Below are 19,220 nucleotides of genomic sequence, written 5' to 3' on the forward strand. Positions count from 1 at the left end.
GAATTTAAATTTTTCTAACAGCCATTTGCTATAATGAGCTTCTTTAATTCGTAATCGTTAATGAGCTTCTTTAATTCGTTATCGTAATTAGTTTAATCGTTTTTATTAATGATAAAATCAAATGTTTAAATGTGTCCAAAAAAAAAATCACATGTTTAAAGGGTTTAAATACATCGTAACATTAAAAAAAACCTACCCTTGTTAGTTACAGCCGCCGCTCCCCCTCTCTTCTAACCCTATTTTGCTTTTCTTCTTCATCATCCACCAAGGAGGGGTGGTTTTTGGGTCAATTTTTGACCCAAAATCACCCCTCTAAGTTGTTTTTTTATTTTCTTTCCATTTAAATAAGTGATTTCACATAAATTAAGTTTTTTAGTTTTGTTTTTCTTGTTTTGTGATTTCGTCGTCTGAGTGCGGCGCTTTGTTGGTGGTCGTCATTGTTACGGCGTTTGTTTGTCCGTCTTGTTGCGGTGTTCGTTTGGTTCATTTTGAAAGGTAGATTTCAATCAATTGCAGATTCGATCAATGATTTGGGCATCATCGTTGCAGATCCGGAAGCATGGACATTCTGGTGACTTTTATCATATTATATTATTTGTAGGCATATTGCAATTGCCGTTGTATGCTATTAACATGGATGCTGTGAGATTGTTTGCAGTTTCATCCTTTTTGTTTTTAGCTATGTTGAATTTGTATTTGCATGTGATGTACTGCATCAATTATTGGAATGAATGAATATCCTTATTTTGAGTAAAAAAAAATACATCGTAACATTTAGTCAAAAAAAATACATCGTAACATGCCTCACCAATTTGCACATGCCACGGTTCAACCATAACATGCAATTAAACTATTGCAAAAGAGAACCTCTATTATTATAGTACTTCATAATTCCAGTCACTGATCAAATTTTTATATTTTGTGAAATCACACTAATTTTGTAAGACACAAGATCAAAATAGTTTAAATTTAAATATAAGAATGTAAAGAAAAAAAAATTATCTCAAAAGTGTCGCTAATACTTAAAAGGCTTTAATGCAGTTTTGATCCCCCTATTTTGAAAAACCTGAACTTTTGATCCCCCTATTTTAAAACTCAGCACTTTTGATCCCCCTATTTTAGTTTTTTTGTTAGTTTTAGTCCCCCACCTCAATTTGGTCAAACTTTTGCTTATGTGTCATGCTCACTGATGACGTGGCATTGTACATGTGGACAAACAATTTCCTTAGATAGTGTCCCGAGCCCCAATCTTTTGCTTCTTTGATTGCAGTGATGTAAACACGATCATCTTTAAGGAATCCCATTGCAAAACATGCATCTCTATAGGTCAAATATTGTGTGTCACCAATTTTTCTGACATCATCATAGCAAGTTGTCCACATGTACAATGTCACGTCATCAGTGAGCATGACACATTAGCAAAAATTTGACCAAATTGAGGTGGGGGACTAAAACTAACAAAAAACTAAAATAGGGGGATCAAAAGTGCTGAGTTTTAAAATAGGGAGATCAAAAGTTCAGGTTTTTCAAAATAGGAAGATCAAAACTGCATTAAAGCCTACTTAAAATTACAAGCGCATAAGCAACTATACACTTGAGCCTGAGTTTTTCTACACAAGAATTTTGCAAATTTATTTTACCTCATGATGTTGCATTAGTGAAGCTAACACTTGCATCTATGCTATTTATTGAAAACTGATTTACTTGGACAACAACATAATGAATTCCATAACAAAAACTCAAGGCAACAAGTGTAAAAGAATCATCATTTCTAATTTGAATAAACTTTTCCCATGCTCGCGTTACTCTACATTTACCGATTACATCCATCGGTTTCTAAATTTCAGGTGTACCATTTTTTCCTTCTTTTTTTTTTGTTTGTTTTTTTTTTGTTTAACAATGTTCCCCCCCATTTCCCCCCCAAGTGCATGAATGGAATGATAACCTATCTTTCATTCAATAAGCACAAGAACAAGGAAAGAAATTAAATAAACCCCGCTAATATTACAAATCTCACCCGCTTTTCTGTACAGTTTTTGCCAGCTACTGGAGAAGGTGATATCAACTGCCTTCTGCGCTGATATCAACTAACTCCCCGCCATGCCATATAGCCATACATATTCTATCGCCTCTTATATTCGCAGTGGCAATCCAAAATTTTGGAAAGTTCTAATCTCACCTCGAAGACCGGCAGTAACAATCACCATACCCCATGCTGACATTTTTTGACTTACCCCATTTGAGAAATCTATACTGACACGAGGGCTTTGATTTCTTGCGGCTAGAAGAAGTTTTTCCTCTGGCCATGTTGCAGAAATTCTATCAAAAAAGTAACTATTTGTCGCACTTGCAATGGTTGCATGATGTGGACTATGGTAACCTGAAGCAGCTCGTGAACCCTCAACACCAAAGTTTTCCTCTACAGGGGTAGGAGGATGATTGGCAGATGAGATTTCGTCGTTGTTGCTACTATCATGCTCAGGTTGTTCTGCAGAAAATGTATCATGCATGTCCCATGCATCACCCATACCAGGCCAGGGAATGGCTACTGACACATCTTTACAGTGAAAATGTTCATACGACTGTGTCACGGTGACACCTTTACTTCTGTTAGGCCTGCAATCAGCTTCGTTTTTCCAGATGTATACATGGGAATCCTCACTTGCTGCGACAATATATTTACCATTTGCTGTGAGGGAGGCTGAAATCTGGCTACTTGCATTTCGAAAGCCTGCAAAAAACTTGCATCAATTTGACCAGCAAGAAAATAAATATATACCAAAGACATGTTTCCATTTGTGCAAATTTGCAGAGGTAGAGGAATTCCTCATCCCTCCAAACGAAAAATGAAAACGGTTGTAAAACACCATTTATCGTGCAGAGAAAGCAGTTTACCAAATGGTCAATTCACATGGTGTTAGCTAGTGTTACACACCTTTAAACTTATGAACCAGATCAATGCTATCAACAACACGGATTCGAGAATCAGCAGATGTGATAAGTACTTCTGACGAACTTCCTGGGGCAAACTGTTCATAAAATTCAATTACAAAAACAATCATAAGCATCATAACTTAGGTACAACTGTAAGCCAATAAATCATGAAATTACCTGGAAACCAGTAATTTTCTTGTGATTAGATTTCTTTTTCTTGTTCTGCAGATTGATCTGACTTTTCTGTTGCAACTTATTTTCTGAACAGAATAAAAATAAAAGATAATCAGTGGCCCTACAATTGTCAGGAAAGGGTATACATGAATAACACAATTATAAAAATATAATAGAAAAGCCTCTGACAGTACCGGATGTATTATATAAATGACAGCTACCCTTGTATGAGCCAACTAGTGCTCCCTGCACAGACAGTTTAACTAAGTTATAACTTAAAAGTTGAATTTCTGAATGCTGAAATGGATGCACATTAACCTTGAACCAACCTGACCATCAGGTGTATAACAAGCAGCAGTGACCATCTCATGAAGATCAATCCAATCAACAACTTGACGATCAGGAATGCTCCATATGCGAACCTTAGCATCCAGAGATCCACTAATGAAGTATTTATCATCAACAGGATTAAACTGGATGCAAGTTACTGTGCCACAGAAAGCAGATTGAAACGAAAAGATGTAATTAGCTAAGGAAAAAAGGGAGTGAGGGTATTGAATTGCTTTGATTGCTAAATTTAACCACCCTAGAGGATAATTAGTCCTACATCCACAGCGAAGAGAAATATTTTGATAAAACTGTGCATTGTGCATAACTGGAAACCAATGCTCAAAAACTGTATCTTGAATTAGATTGGATAGGGATAAGATGGAATTTAAATCTAATTCAATTTTTAGTAGGGACAAAGCAGAAGAAACTTTGATATAACCGCATAAAAGTATGAGTGCTCTGCCATTTAATCAATATATGCACATCAGAGTGGCCTACAAGACTTCCACTCAGGTTAAGGGAGTCTAAATGCATTGCAAGATGATAGAATGATTGCAATGACTCACCATAGTCACTGTGTGAAAATATCTTCAAACAAGACTTGCTAGATAAATGCCACAGCCGTACTGTTTTGTCCATTGAAGATGAGAGCAAGTGCTGTGCAAAATGTGGAATAAAAACATTACAAGGATGATCTAAAAAGTAAAACCACTGTTATTTTAATTCATATTTCAAGAACACAAAAAATGTCTGAGCTAGCAATAATATCAATCATTATAATTTATTCTTCAAATTTTAGTTACTGCAAGAGGTTCTCAAGCTCATACTTATCCCACTACTGTTACCGTAACCATAAGGTATGACTCAAATAGAATGTTAGGATGCATTTGTTTTACACAAGGATCCCCTCCAATGTATATTATACGGGCAGTTTGGCAAACTAAAACGACAGTTCGAAACTTCGACAGTTTTCCCCCCCTCTTTATTAGGATCCAAACCTTTTAAGTTAAATATGGTTTCATAAAAAAATATAAACAAGAACCAGTGACAAATATCTTGTCTGTCTAAACATTGGGTATGAACTATTTTAACAAGAAACATAATTTGGTAATGTGAGCAAGTCATTTTAAATATTTCGAACACATTAGGAGAGCTGCGGAGACAAATGAAAAATTTCCGATAAAAGGACGGATTACAGCCTACTTAACCTGAAGTTAATATTAAAACAATATAAAATTGCACCCTTCCATCTTAAAGACAAATAAAAATTTACTAATTAGTACCCCCAAGTTACAAATAAGCATCCTAAGTAAGTTACTGACCCGTTCAAAATTATATTTGTCGTTTAAGCAGTAAATTTTATTTCCCTTTTCCTTATGGGCTATAGCCAAGCTAAACTGTCTTCACACTACAGTTCACTATAGCAATTGCAGTAAAAATTAGATATACTTAAACTTGTTTCATTATCAAAGAAAATATCAAATCAAATATGAAGAAATCTCGTTTTTGGGTTACAAAATATGAAGAAATCTCTAAACACATTGCTACCCTGTTGTGTATAAGTTGCCTCCCTAAATTGTTCAGTTTAAAATGTAATTTTTCCAAGAAAGGCCTAGAATCACATACTGCAACTCCATAGGAAAAACAAACCATTTAAATCCATTAAAACTTTTTCATTGGGACAGAACTTTTTCTACTTCCCCCACAATACATATTTTTAAGACTACGGTAATGCAACCCAAAGGAGAGTCATCAAAACTAGCATATATTCTTAAACGTACATGTCAAAACATACAAGACATTCTTAACAGTTAAATGTATTCTGATGCAACTTGGAACCGATACTGTCCCTTGATGCCTGTTCGGCCACTTGAACACAATTCCACTCAATTACACATTGAATACCGAATTTTCTGATATATACACAGCAAATAATAAAATTCAAAATTGTGTTTTAGGAAAAGCCAATTAATCAGTTCATCAGTAAATAATAGAAAACCCATAATAAAACCTTTCATGTCTGTAGTTTCATCAATTTCAAGATCAGCAAATGCAATATAAGAATGAATAGTAAACTTTACAAATATACACACGGAGGCATAAAAAACACCTCAGAGAAATACCGAAACAACAAGACCTATCTGAAAAACAGAAGCTAACCTGAGACTTAGACCAAGAGAGATCAAGCACATCATGTAAATGACCCTGAAAGGAGCAAATGGGTTTTTCTGTGAGTGCAAACACATTTTCAGGGACCACAAACTGGTCCAAGCTCAACGATTTCCTACTAACGGACGACCTCCCTTTTCTCTTCCTTTCCGGATGATTATCCGCCAAAGGAGACAACAAAGCGGGTTCCGGCGACCCATTAACAAGAAACAACATATTAACATTAACATCTTCCTGTTTCTCCATAAGTAACAACTCCCCTTTCCTCTCACATTCCACAACCTGCCAAACATGAATCACACAATCCTCACCAGCACTAGCAAGATATTTCCCATCTAAACTAAATTTAATACACCAAATCGATCCATTATGTGCTTGAATCTCTTGACTCTTAAACAATGCAGTTAACTCTTTACACGATTTTCCATATTGTCTCACTCTCACCCTCTCAGGTCCATGAAATGAACCATCCTGACTATCATCAGTAGCTGAACTCGACCGTCTACCACCTTTCTCCGACGAAGTATCTCTCTCATCACTACTCCGCCGTTCCTTATGACCTGCCATTGAACTAGCTACACTCTTAATACTTTTCAACCAACTCCCTCCTTTCTTCTTCCCCTTAGAAATACTCCCATTATTATTAATGCCACCACCACCACCACCACTACCGGCAACATTTCCATCGCCGGTTTCCTCATGATTCTGGCGCCGCATAAGCTCCTGCACAATCGGAGAATGACCGACCGTCATCTCGAATTCCTCCATAGTCAACTGTCTACCAGTAGCAACTTCTTTCACTTTATTCCACATTCCATCTTCTCTAATTTCTTTCACAACAAACTCTTTTCCATTATCAAGATCTCTAATAGTACAAGCTTGTTCCTCTCCTATTTCAATTTCATCACACTTGGTTTCACTTTCACCAGAAACCACAATCTCTGCCGCTGTAGAAGCAGTAAAATCAGCACCACCGGAAAGAGATGTTGTTCGAGAAGAATTCTTTCCGGACGGTGGTTTCCCGGGGGATCCGCCGCAATTAGCGGGAATACAGTTATTATTTACAAGAGAAGATGAAGAAGAGTTGTTATGAAGAGAGAGAAAGTTGTTAGAATGAACAGAGTTGTTGTCATTGTAACTGCCGTCAGATTTGGATCGGAAGATGGCATTGTAAGGTGGGAGAGGATTACCGCGTGAAAGAGCAGGGTCGGATGACAAACCTATGGTTTGGAGTAAACGAGAACGACGTTCGGAAACGGAAGAAGGTTGAGAGATCCATATGTCGTAACTGTTAAGGGCAAAATTGTAATTAGTAGAATGATTGTTTTTTTCTTGGTCTTGTTGGTCTTCGTCTTCGGAGTTGGAGTTAGAACAAGAGCAAGAAGAAGAGAGTAAACGGTCGTTTGATTCGTAGAAGAAATCGTGTTGCGGTGATTCTTGTTGTTGAGAAGAAGAAGATGATGATGATGATGATGAAGAAACCAGGATTGTTTTGTTCATGGTTTAATGAAGGGGTTGTTGTTGAGATTGGGATTGGGCATTCCCATTTCAATGAAAATGCCCTTCCCTGACTGAGAGCAGAATGTCGATCTGATCAAATGGGGGTGGGTTTAGGAAGATCAGATCCAATTGGGGAGAAATGAAGGAAAGAGAAGGGTTTGGTTTTGGGAGTGAATGAATGAGTTGCGGGGTTTGGTTTGTTTGTTGTGACTTGTTGTGTGAGAGAGAAAGAGAGAGAGGTTGGGGTTCGGCCAGGGAGCAATGTTTCTGTGTATGTGTGTGTGTTGGAGAGAGAAACAAAACATAGAGAGAAAGAGAAAGAGAAAGAGAAGGAGAGGCTTCCTTTTTATATATTTTATTATTTATTATTATTTATTAGTATTATTGTTATTTAACAAATTTAATAAATATTAAGATTCTCTCATCATAACTTTCATAAATAAGATCACAATATTCAGTGTTTCTTGTTGTTGAAAGATAAAGATAAAAATGTGACCAAAGCTTCGGTGGTGATTGACACTGAATTTGGTAGGAAGGATCACGGTTTGATCATCTGCAACTGTATTTAGGAGGGGATTGAAACCACTTGATGCCAGAATTTACCTCGAACTTTGGACAACTAGGATTCCCTTCCCTTATGAACCAGAGGGTGAAAACAAAAAAAAAAGAGATAAAAATGTGGTCAAAGATTCGATTCTTGAAGAAAATTTGGTTGGGAAGAGATAATTCACCTAGTGTGTTCTATAAATTCTTCGACATAAATTAGTCATCGCAAATAGTGGTAAAAATTTCGTACTAATATCATGGTAACCAAATAAAATGATAAAATCATCTTGAAATTTGTTTATTCTATTTTTTCAATACAAAACTTACTTGTTTTGTTTTTTTTTTAACTAGTGTCTCCGACACTAGTTTGGATGACTCAAAAGATGTTGAGTTACTCAATCTATAAATTTGGTAAATTTTAATATGGACCACTTCATCAAGTGGTCCATGGTGGACCAGTCATGAATAACATTAAAACGAATACGAATTTTACAAAATCCACCATTGAATTGAAAGTTTATATCATATAGACCATCCATAGAAAAAATTAGAAAAATTGAAAATCATTTGATATGTTATTGAGACCCATCAAGATTAACGGTTTATTAAATACCGTGAATCTTGATGGGTCTCAATAACATATTAAATGATTTTCAATTTTTCTAAATTTTTTTATGGATAATCTATATGATATAAACTTTCAATCTAACGGTAAATTTTGTACAATTTGTATTTGGTAGATCACCTGTCCACGGTGGACCACTTGTAAAGGTGGTCCACTTGTCAACTAGTACGATGTAATATTGTTAAGTCGGAAGTCGTGATAAGGATTTGAAGTCCAACTTCTCCACTTATGTGGGTGAGTTTCAATTGTCATTGTTGTTTCGTATATCTACTAAAAAAATACTGAGTTTCATATTTATTGAAAAATATAAATTTTACTTAATTAATAACGTATTACATAATTAATGTATAAATTAGTGTAAATAAATGTAATCTTTAAAGAAAAAATATTTTGTTTTAACTTTTTCTTGTTGGTTCATGGAGTGGCATAAGCGACTCTGGTCATAGGATGTATACTGACAAGGAAGAGAATGCGGCAGCAATTAATTATGAGAAGAATCGTGCTGCTTTTAGTGAGGAGTCTTTTACGGAGGTGGTGTTTAAGGGCAACAAAAAGAAGGGCAAGCCGGCCATTACCCGCGCTAGGGGTAGGAATCCGTAGTGTGGGTGTTTACTTGGTTTCCTTTTTTTTTTTTACTTTCTTTTGTTTTGTCTTGCTTTTATTTTCTTCCTTTTGAACTTGAGAAGGTTTTGGTTATGTCCCCCTTCTCTTTCTCTATCTATATCTCTCTTTTTTTTATTTAGACTTAATTAGTAAAATAATCCTTTAAAGACATTTTTGGTTTCAAATTGGTACCTTAAAGAAAAAAAGATCCGAGTAGGTCCCTTAAAGAAAAAAAGGTCCGAATAGGTCCCTAAAAAAAGGTCCGAATATGACCAAACTGATTAACAGATATGTCTTTAAGGGACCTATTCGGACATTTTTTTTCTTTAAGAGACCTATTCAGACTTTTTTTCTTTAAGGGATCAATCTGAAACCAAAAATGTCTTTAAGGGACCATTTTACTAATTAAGCCTTTTATTTATATATATTTAGGGTGTTGCTGATGGTTCACCATTTGCTCACCTTTTACCTAAAAAAATGATAATATAAGATCATTTTTCAAAATTTCATATACTTTAATAATTTCTTTACAAAAATCAAATTATTTAATTTACCATTAAAATATGTAAAAAAAAAATATCGATAATAATAATTAATAGGGGTGAAAATGTAAATAATACTTCTTTTGGTCCTTTTTATAAAAGACAATTGATTTTTTAAATTTATTAAATAATTGATGTATTTGACTTAAAAAATAGACCAGGTACAACAATTCACTTTGATCTTTTAGTCCAACAACATTAATTAGTTTTTGTCAAAAAAGAAAACTACATTGATTAGTAATTTAGAATTTGTCAAGTATATTAATGGAGTCAAAAGAAAAAAAGTAAACTAATTTTATTTTTATGTTAACTATCCTATTTTTATGAGAAATTAGTCTTAGTTATCCTAAGAGATAATAAGTAAAACCAATAAAAATTATTCCAATTAAAAATTAAATTTGAATCGATTGATTTAATATAATTTTTTAATAATTTAAAATCAATGATTTAATATAAAATAATAGTTTATTGTTACACCATATTTTCTTAATACTCATTAATTTATTGTGATAAGGGGTAAATGTAATAGCATTTTAGGAGTTTTTTTTAATTCTTTCACTTGTTCTTTTAGTCCAATAACATTAATTTGTTTTGTTGAAAAAGGAAAACTACATTGACTAGTAATTTAAAATTTGTCAAGTAAACTATTTTTGGAGTCAAAAGAAAAAAAGGAAAACTATTTTTTATTGATATTTACAAAAATATATTATGTTCAATTTTTTTCTTTATCCCATTTTTATTGGAAATCGGTCTTGGAAATTAAATTAAAGTTATCTTGATCAATTCAATATTAGTTGAATTTAATTTATATGCACCGTCACTGTAAAGTTATTTTACACATGCATCCAATAATATACCGATACACCATGTATGGTATTTAAAAACATATGATGTATCACATTCATTAAATGATGTGGCAACGCATCATTGAATGTATGTGCAAAGAATCTTTACACCGACAGTGCACAACAATTAAACTCATATTAATTAATCTTTTAAAATTTTTTGTGACAAATCACTTAATATAAAACTTTTTTTAAAAAATTAAAAGTTTATTTAATTGAATATCTTCTCCGTCCTAAATTATAAGCTATTTCACGAACAAAAAGTTATTCTAAATTATAAGTTACCAATGCAACATTGATGTTTTTTCCCTATCATACGCTTTACTATTTATTACTTTAATTTAGTCCGATTTAATTTTTTTAATTTCTCATTTTGATGTCATTGATGGAGGATAACTTGATAAAGTTACACTATTTCTCTTTTCTATATAAAATTAAATACATTTTTTATTTGTGTAAAATGACCGAAACAACTTATAATTTTAGATTGCGGTAGTAATATATACTATATATAATACAAGTTATTTTTCATTTTTTTATACCTATAACAAAAATAAATATTTTAATTTATTTTATCATGGCCCAAACTAAGTTTATTAGTAGTAAGTGACACCAAGTTGAAACAATCTCTCATGTTTTTCATTTTGTATTGATCTTAGCTGCTCATCCACCGATTAATGCATATGAATGATAGATTGAAATGAGTGTGGCTGAATTATAACAACACCATTTTACCACTTAAAAGTTTAAACTCGACTATATTCGTGAGCAACTACTTTGTTACAAGCTTCTGTCAACAAAAAAAAAAAAAACTACTTTGTTATAAGCTATTGTTCATATTTATTTTATAAAAAAAAGAAAAGTTAAAATCAATTTTTTATCGAGTTTATAAAAAGGAGAAATTTTAGGTCAAGTACCATACATTTTTTTGGTCATGTTCTCTAAAAATTTGACACATTAACAATTTTTTACATGTCAGCTTTTAACAAATTGTTCTCCACCTAAATAAGATGTTGATGTGTCGAATTTTAAGTGGAGAACAGGACCAAAATGATGTATGGTACTTGACCTAAGTTTTTTTCTTATAAAAATTCTTGAAGTCTATGAATTAAAGGGTTAAATATGTTTCTGGTTCCTATAGTTTCCCATAATTTTCATTTTAGTCTCTGATGATTTTTTTCACACTTTTTAGTCCTCAAGTTTTTTCCATCAATGTTTTTAGTCCCTACTTTTCAACTCGTGCATACCATTTGAAATTTTGAAATTTTTTCTGCGGTCATGTGTAATACATTATATGAATCTCTGTTACAAAAGTTTAAATATTTTTAACAAAAGATTAATTAAATATGAATTTTTTAGTTTTTTGCACATAAAAATTTATAAACAATTCATCTTATGTTAAAGAATGCTAAATTTTTATCGGAGATGTTCTTATAATATTATAAACTTGAATACAAAAAATCATTCAAAAATGTAAAAGTATACACGATCAAATAATGTGAAAGGACTAAAAATATTGACGAAAAAAACTTCAAAAACTAAAAAGTGTGAAAAAAAATCTTCAAATACCAAAATAAAAATTCTGAAAAACTATAAAAACCAAAAACATATTAAACCCTGAATTAAATACAAGCATCTTAATATAGAAATGCATATCACCATTAATTCATTATCATGTTTTGCTATCTCACTTCTTAGATGAAGTGATATATGATGAGATAATTGTCTTGCTAGGTGTTCATTATTTCAGCTGATTACCTATCCCAACTTGCACATTTCATCACCTCAACTTTTGCCACTAAGCTTTAGATATTGATAGATCAAACGATTGTTAGTTGACTTCTACTATTATTTTGAATTTTCATTTTATTTTATTTTTTCCTTAGAAGGAGAAAAATATTATTGGAGTTGAATAATATTATATAAGCATGTTTCATGCTTTACTGTTGGTTTTCAACAATCCCATTTACATCATCTTTTGCAAATTTCTTCGTTTTTTTGACTAATCTCTAAATATGAATATTTTAATTTAATTATAATTAAACGTGTCTGCCATTTGTTTCAAAAAAAAATTTCGGTGCCATTTGAATATAGTAATATGGAGTAATTAATTAATTAAACAGATAAACATTGCTTTCAAAGAAACAAATCAACAAACAAGTTTTTTTTATTGTTCTCAATTTGTCCCTTAAATTGTTTATGTCTCTCAAAGTGTGTTGCAATTTTGTTTTTTTTTTTTTGATAAGCAAAAAAATGAATTATAAGGAGTACAAGGGGTACTCAACCCTTACAATTCAGAATAGATCACTTTAGATGCGTTGAAAACAATCTAAAGGATTATTACGCCATTCAGAAAAAACTAAATTAACATTGTTCCCTGTTCGGCCTATAAACCAAAACCAAGAAAAATAAACAATTTGCTCCACTAAAGATGATATGTTGACACAGTCTCCTCTAAAAATAATGTTATTACGCGTGCGCCAAATACTCCATGTCGTCGCCAGCCAAATTATATGACGAATTCGCTTGCTATGGTTGCCTTTTGCTAATTCACCAAACAAAGTGAAATGGCTTGTGACGTCCTCAAAAGAGATCACATTAGTGCCCAACCAAACAAATATTTTCTGCCAAATTTGTGAAGTAATGCAGCAAGTGAAAAAGATGTGTTGTATGTCCTCTACCTCTTTGAAGCAAAATACGCAACTTCTCTCATGATTATTCGTGATAATACCTTTGCAAAATAAAGCCTCCCGGGTTGGTAATTTTTCAAGTAACAACCGCCAACCGAAAACGCTAACTTTTGATGGAACATTGTTCTTCCATAATCTTTTCAATGCTGCCACTGTATTTGTATCAAGAGTAGTACCTACACGTTTGTCCTGCAAAACCATGTACGTTGATCGAACCGAAAAAGAACCATCAGAATTTGATGACCATCTTCGCCTGTCGCTAGAAGCTCTGTTAGGCCGAACTTGTTCAAGCAATTGATGCAATTCATTGAGGGATTCAATATCTGCATCATCAAGTGCTTCCATCCAATTAAGTTTCCAAGACCACATGTTGTTATTCCATATCCCCATATTTGAAATGCAAGCATCTTTATGAGTTGATTTTTGGAACAAAGATGGATACAGTTCACTTAACGGTTCCATTCCTAACCATTTTTCCTTCCAAAAAGCTATATTGTTACCGTCGCCGAGAATGCTACTAATATTATTAACAAACCAACCCCCTTCCTCCGCTCCTCCTGTTTTCCACATATCCCGCCACCAAATTGAAGCATGTTTGAGACTCTCCCTCCCTTCCCCATATAAGAAATTAGCGGCAAAAGAACCATAACGAAAATGCAAAAGATTGAACCAAGAAGCAGACAAATCATTCAGACACCGCCACTTCCATTTACATAAGAGTGAATCATTAAATGACTCCAAATTTTTTATGCCTAACCCTCCTTTATCCTTTGGTTGGCAAATATTATCCCAACTAACCCAACATATTTTTGATCTATCCATTCCTCCACCCCATAAAAAATTCCTTTGAATGCTCACCATTTCCTTCAACACACAAACCGGTGCTTTAAAAAAAGAGAAGAAATAGAGAGGTAAACTAGAAAGAACTGAATTTATGAGAGTGACTCTCCCTCCAATAGATAAAAGACGACTATTCCAAACACCAAGTCTCTTTTTCATGGAATCAATAATAGGTAGCCAAGTAGCCTTTCTTCTCGGATTAGCACCTACCGGTATGCCAAGAAAGCGAAAAGGGATAGAATCCACACCACAATGCAAAAAAGACGAAGATGCGCGCAAAAAACTATCATCCAAATTAATACCATAAAGCTTACTTTTGAAAAAATTTACCTTTAATCCAGAAACTAATTCGAAGCTTCTCAACACAGTTTTAATAGTCCAAAGGTTGTCCCAATTGCCTTCGCCTACTATAATGGTATCATCCGCGAATTGCAGAGTATGAAACATTAAATTATTGTTTACCTTGTAACCATGAAAAGAGCCGCTTCCAACCGCTTTATTCATAAGTCCCGAAAGACCTTCAGCAACAATCAAGAAGAGGAACGGTGACATTGGGTCACCCTGCCTCAATCCTTTACCAACACTGAACTCCTCCGTAGGACTGCCATTGACCAGTACGGACATAGAACTCTGACAAACGCAAGCACGTATCCATCGCCTCCAACCTTCTGCAAAACCCATTCTAACCATCATTATGATGTCTTGGATTGGCACTCAACAACATATTTGTTTTACTTTGAGCAATATTTCAAAGCTACCATCACTAAAGTCATTTAAGATGTTGATTTTTAGGGCATTTGATTATGCTAATCGGGGACAAATTAAAAGATAAAGCTATGCCATTATGTGATAAACACTGTAACTTTGAAAAGTAATGACCCCTCCTTGCTTACAAGGCTCACCTGAATCATAGTATAGGTAGGGGTCACTAATCTTCTTTTTCACACGATTAAGTTTCTTTAAGTGAACATATCTTCCTTTAACCTTTTTGTTGAATAAATCTTACAATATATAGCAAAATAATGCCCTCAATCTATCTCTAATTATGGAGCTATTTTCCACTTATATTTGTCTATTTTCATTGATGATTTTTTCACAAAAAGAACATCCCTATTTAATTTACTATATATTAAAAAAATACAGGAGTAAATTATTTTTCAATTTCTGATCATATCATTAGTGATATGATGTGTGTAAATATGTAAAAATACATACATTTTTAATAAATTAATAAATTTATTATTATACCTACTTTTTTTTAACACAAGTCTCGTCTAATGAGTTTAATATAGATACATTCACCGTGTAAAATAGTTTTATATGATCATCTATTAAAAAATTATCAATTTATCTTGTCATATAAAAAAGATGAGATGACCTGACAAAAAATATGGTTATTATTAATTGACTGTATAATAATTATTTTATACTGTTAATGCATATTTCATTTTCTCATATTTAATAGACTTTTTTTTTTACAATCATATTTAGGCCTCGTTTGACTCTATTTATTTTCCACTTTTTTTCTTCTCCTTAAAAATAATAAATAAGTAAAAAATGGTGTTTGACCCAACTTCTCCTTATTCTCTACTTCTTTACTTTATTTCTCTAATTCTTTTAAGGAGAAATAGGGTCAAATATAATTTTTTACTTCTCAATTTTTTTTAAGGAAAATAGAAAATAAGTAGGGTCAAACCGGACCTAATAGACTTGAACTCTATACTTAGTGTGCGTGTGAACTTTGCCGTCAAATTTTTTGAAGAAAAAAAAAAGTTAACATTTTTTTTTGGCTTTCACCACCAGTTGAATTTGGTTCGGGGGTCAGTTCTGGCATCAAGTGATTCAAGCTCCCTCCCGATCGCAGTTGCGGGGATCAAACCGCGGTCCTCCCTACCAAGTTCAGCGTCAATCACCACTGAACCAACTAACGATTAATAAAAAAAAATTAACACTTAGATTAGCTACATGTACACTTACCTTTTAAAAAAAAAGTTAATTAACATTAAACATTCGAACATCTCCTCCACTCACTTAACATATAATCATCATTATTATGACAAGCACAATTATTACTATATGTTCATGCAAAGCTAAATATATCCCCATGAACATAATTCAGTTGATAGGGATATCATATTTTATATATTAAAGTCGAACCCTAAACACTTCAAATTCACTTTAAAAAGGTGAAATTCTATACATTAAACTACTTAACAAAAAAAAACGTCATAGCAAAAATCGGTTATCTATTTGGAATTTTTTTATAAACAGTTAGAGATCAAATTCTAACCCACTTATTTTTTAAAAAAAACCACAACACTTATATCATTTGGACCATTTTATTATTGGTTTATTAATTATTATAATTTAATGTCAAAGTAAATTGATGTATTTCACTCACACACATCTATTAACACAATTTAACATTCATGTTTCATAATTTGTCAACAAAAATCATGTTTCATATTATTGGAGTTTAATTATATTGTTTATAATTTAATTTTGTTTTCCAAAAGCGAAGACTTAGATTAGCAGAAAATATGCAAATTGGACTTATAAATAATTAATTACTTACTTTACAGATCATCATAACATGGAGACATATAATGATCAATCAAGGCAAAACAAGTGCAAAAAAATACATGTACACATGCATTGGAATATATTCTATATTTCTTAGGGCGTGGTGGAAGATTACTTCTTTCTAAATAGCTGACAATTATTCTCTTCCTCCTTCCCTTTTCTTCTTTGCTTCCTTATGTATATATCCTTCTATATACTTTTTATTAAATTTAACATCTTATATAAATTTTTTTTATCTCTTTTGTTTCTTCTAAGTTCCCAACCAAAATTGTCATGAAGAATACAAAGCAAAATCAAACACGGTTGGATACTCGTGTACCTCAAGGGGGAAAATAATACAAATGTACTTAAAACATGTATGATTTCAAATATAACATAAATTTAACTTTTTGTATACTTAATTTTGAGTTTTGAGTGTAAAAATATTTTATGCAGCCACTCAATAATATATGCTGTCACATTATTTTTTAAAGTTTAAAATATATAACTTATATTCCTTCAAAAAAAAAAGTTATTATGCGACAACAAATCAAATGGGATGAAAGAGTTCAACTATAAGGTCTCAAGTTCAAATTTAGATGAAAGAGTTTTATATTTAACAATATCAACATTTATCAATTGATCAAGACATTTAACAGTTGAACTAAATCTTTTAAACAATTACATGTGTGCAGCAATTAAATTCATTTAGTAAATATAACATGTAGCAACATTGCTATCATGTACCAACATTTCCTATAAGTTGCATTGAGTACCTTTTTTAAAGCAAAATATGGGTAATAGAAATTAAAAAAGTACAAAAAGAGGAGGGCAAAAATCCAAAATCCTCAAGAAAAAAAAATGGATAAAAAAAATGGATAAAAAAATGGAAAGAAAAAGATAAAAACTGGATAAACACAGGAGGAACAACTTCCCTCTAGATAACTTACGGTCGAAAACACACCGACTTTGAACCATTTACTAGCATCAGCTTGTTGCTACTTGAACTTTGTTCTTCCTTTTTTGGAGACCACCAACTGAAATTATTGATTCGTATTTCCAACCGAATCGACAATCTTTTCATTTTGAATCATGTTAGCCCAAGAATTACTCAAAAAATCCATAATTTGCTAACCTGTAGTAGGAGCATTTAGAAACCCTAAAACTTGGATGTCTTGCACTGAAGTTTGACAAATTCCGGCACCAATATGACCTATCTTGGTTTTCCAAATGAATTGAGTCTGCTACCCCTTCCTCTTCCTCGTGCAGCTATATTGGTGGACTTAAATGAATGACGAACTATCTTTAGAATTTTTAAGTAGTTATTGCAGATGTAATTATTGTGTGACAAAGAAGTAATCCATCTAATCTTAAATTTAAGCAAAATTCAAACCGTAATTGATTTAAATTTAAATCAATCAGTATATTATAATTTTTGTTTATATTTAAAATCGGAATAGTCTCAATGATATAAAAGATGGCTACTATTAATCACTCAAGTTTATAAGAGTTTTATTTTCACATAATTGAATCGGTTGTCCTTGGATTCAACATATAACCGCACTAAATTACAACTCAACATCAGATGGAAACATGTTGTAGAGAGAGAAAAGTATGTCTTGTTTTTTATTTGTTTCTTCTTTGCAAATAAAAACATTGTCCAAAAAGCACATTATGTGATTCTGTCCATGGTAAAATTGTTAGAACAAAAAAAAGAAAGATAAAGAATATTATTGTCCTAATAGTGTGACATATTCTTTGCATATGTCATGCAATGATTGACTTCATCTTGTTGGTTAATAATGTCAAATTTAACATTGCATAGCTCACACGTTAGTACATATTTGTATACTTTAATTTAGTAGTTTACCTCTCTTTGTTTTTTATCCTTCTTTTGGTCATAAGGTGAAGATGACATTTTTTATTAAAATTAAATTAAGTATAACTTTAATGAAATCAAGAACATAATTAGCTAGATATAAGGCTTTGAATTGAATCTTCAAAGTCACACTTTCCATTTCATTTTTCTACATGGAATTTGACCAATTGAAAACAAGGTATAAAATACAATATTTTATGTGTTTGGGAGAGTAAACCATAGGTTTTAACTTATATGATTAAAAACATGCTTCCCCAAAATAAGTTTTATGCTTGATTTTCTGGTCATACACGCGTATATAGTCGGCCATTAGATTTTATGTGTAATGTGAACACTTAGGTTGCTAAAAAAAATTGAACACTTACTTAAAAAAAAAATTTGAAAAAGTTTTGTTTGCGAGTTTGAAGAAGAAATGGATAAATAATTTAAAAAGCATTATAAATGTTCATATAGTATTTTTAGTATTTTGCTGATAACTGCACAAAATTCATTTTTTAAAATATTAGTGGCCTTAAATATGTTTGATTATATGGATTCATAGAAAATTTTTCAATGTTTGATTGCGTGGTTTCATAGAAATCTTCTTTATACTATTTTTTACTTTGAATTTGACAATATCTTAATTCATTCTACTCGAAATTATTTAAACACCAACACATCAATCTCCATTCACAAATTCATATTTTCCTTTTTCTTCAAGTAGTTAAAGGTTGAGCTTTATACTATTACATTGTATCCATCATGTTTTTGTGTGTATATGTTTTTTTTGGTACCCCTCAAAATAAATTAATGTTTGAACTTATTGCTTTGTATATGGGTTAGAGTTTAGGGTACTCCTTACTTTTTTTTTAATGGCTAAATTATATTAAAAATACAACTAAGCGCATGATGAACCCAGTTCACAAAACCAACACATACAAAAACTCTTCACGATGAAATTGTCAAATAACCGATTATCCCAAAAGCTTAAGTTGTTAGGAA

At 32.1% G+C, this 19,220-nt stretch overlaps 1 protein-coding gene across 1 annotated transcript; it reads right to left on the bottom strand.

The window, feature by feature from the left end:
• Window positions 1-1,739: 1,739 nt before the first annotated feature.
• On the bottom strand, window positions 1,740-7,474 carry LOC123895207 (WD repeat-containing protein 44). The gene is made up of 7 exons (XM_045945443.1): window positions 5,599-7,474; window positions 4,005-4,095; window positions 3,438-3,595; window positions 3,303-3,354; window positions 3,112-3,194; window positions 2,936-3,029; window positions 1,740-2,731 (listed from the first exon to the last, which is right to left on the bottom strand). Exons 1-7 carry the CDS (start codon window positions 7,105-7,107, stop codon window positions 2,133-2,135), a joined length of 2,586 nt encoding a protein of 861 aa, XP_045801399.1. The 5' UTR covers window positions 7,108-7,474; the 3' UTR covers window positions 1,740-2,132.
• Between the last annotated feature and the right edge of the window lie 11,746 nt (window positions 7,475-19,220).

This window comes from Trifolium pratense, linkage group LG7 (assembly GCF_020283565.1).
Source record: "Trifolium pratense cultivar HEN17-A07 linkage group LG7, ARS_RC_1.1, whole genome shotgun sequence".
Classification (NCBI taxonomy): domain Eukaryota; kingdom Viridiplantae; phylum Streptophyta; class Magnoliopsida; order Fabales; family Fabaceae; genus Trifolium; species Trifolium pratense.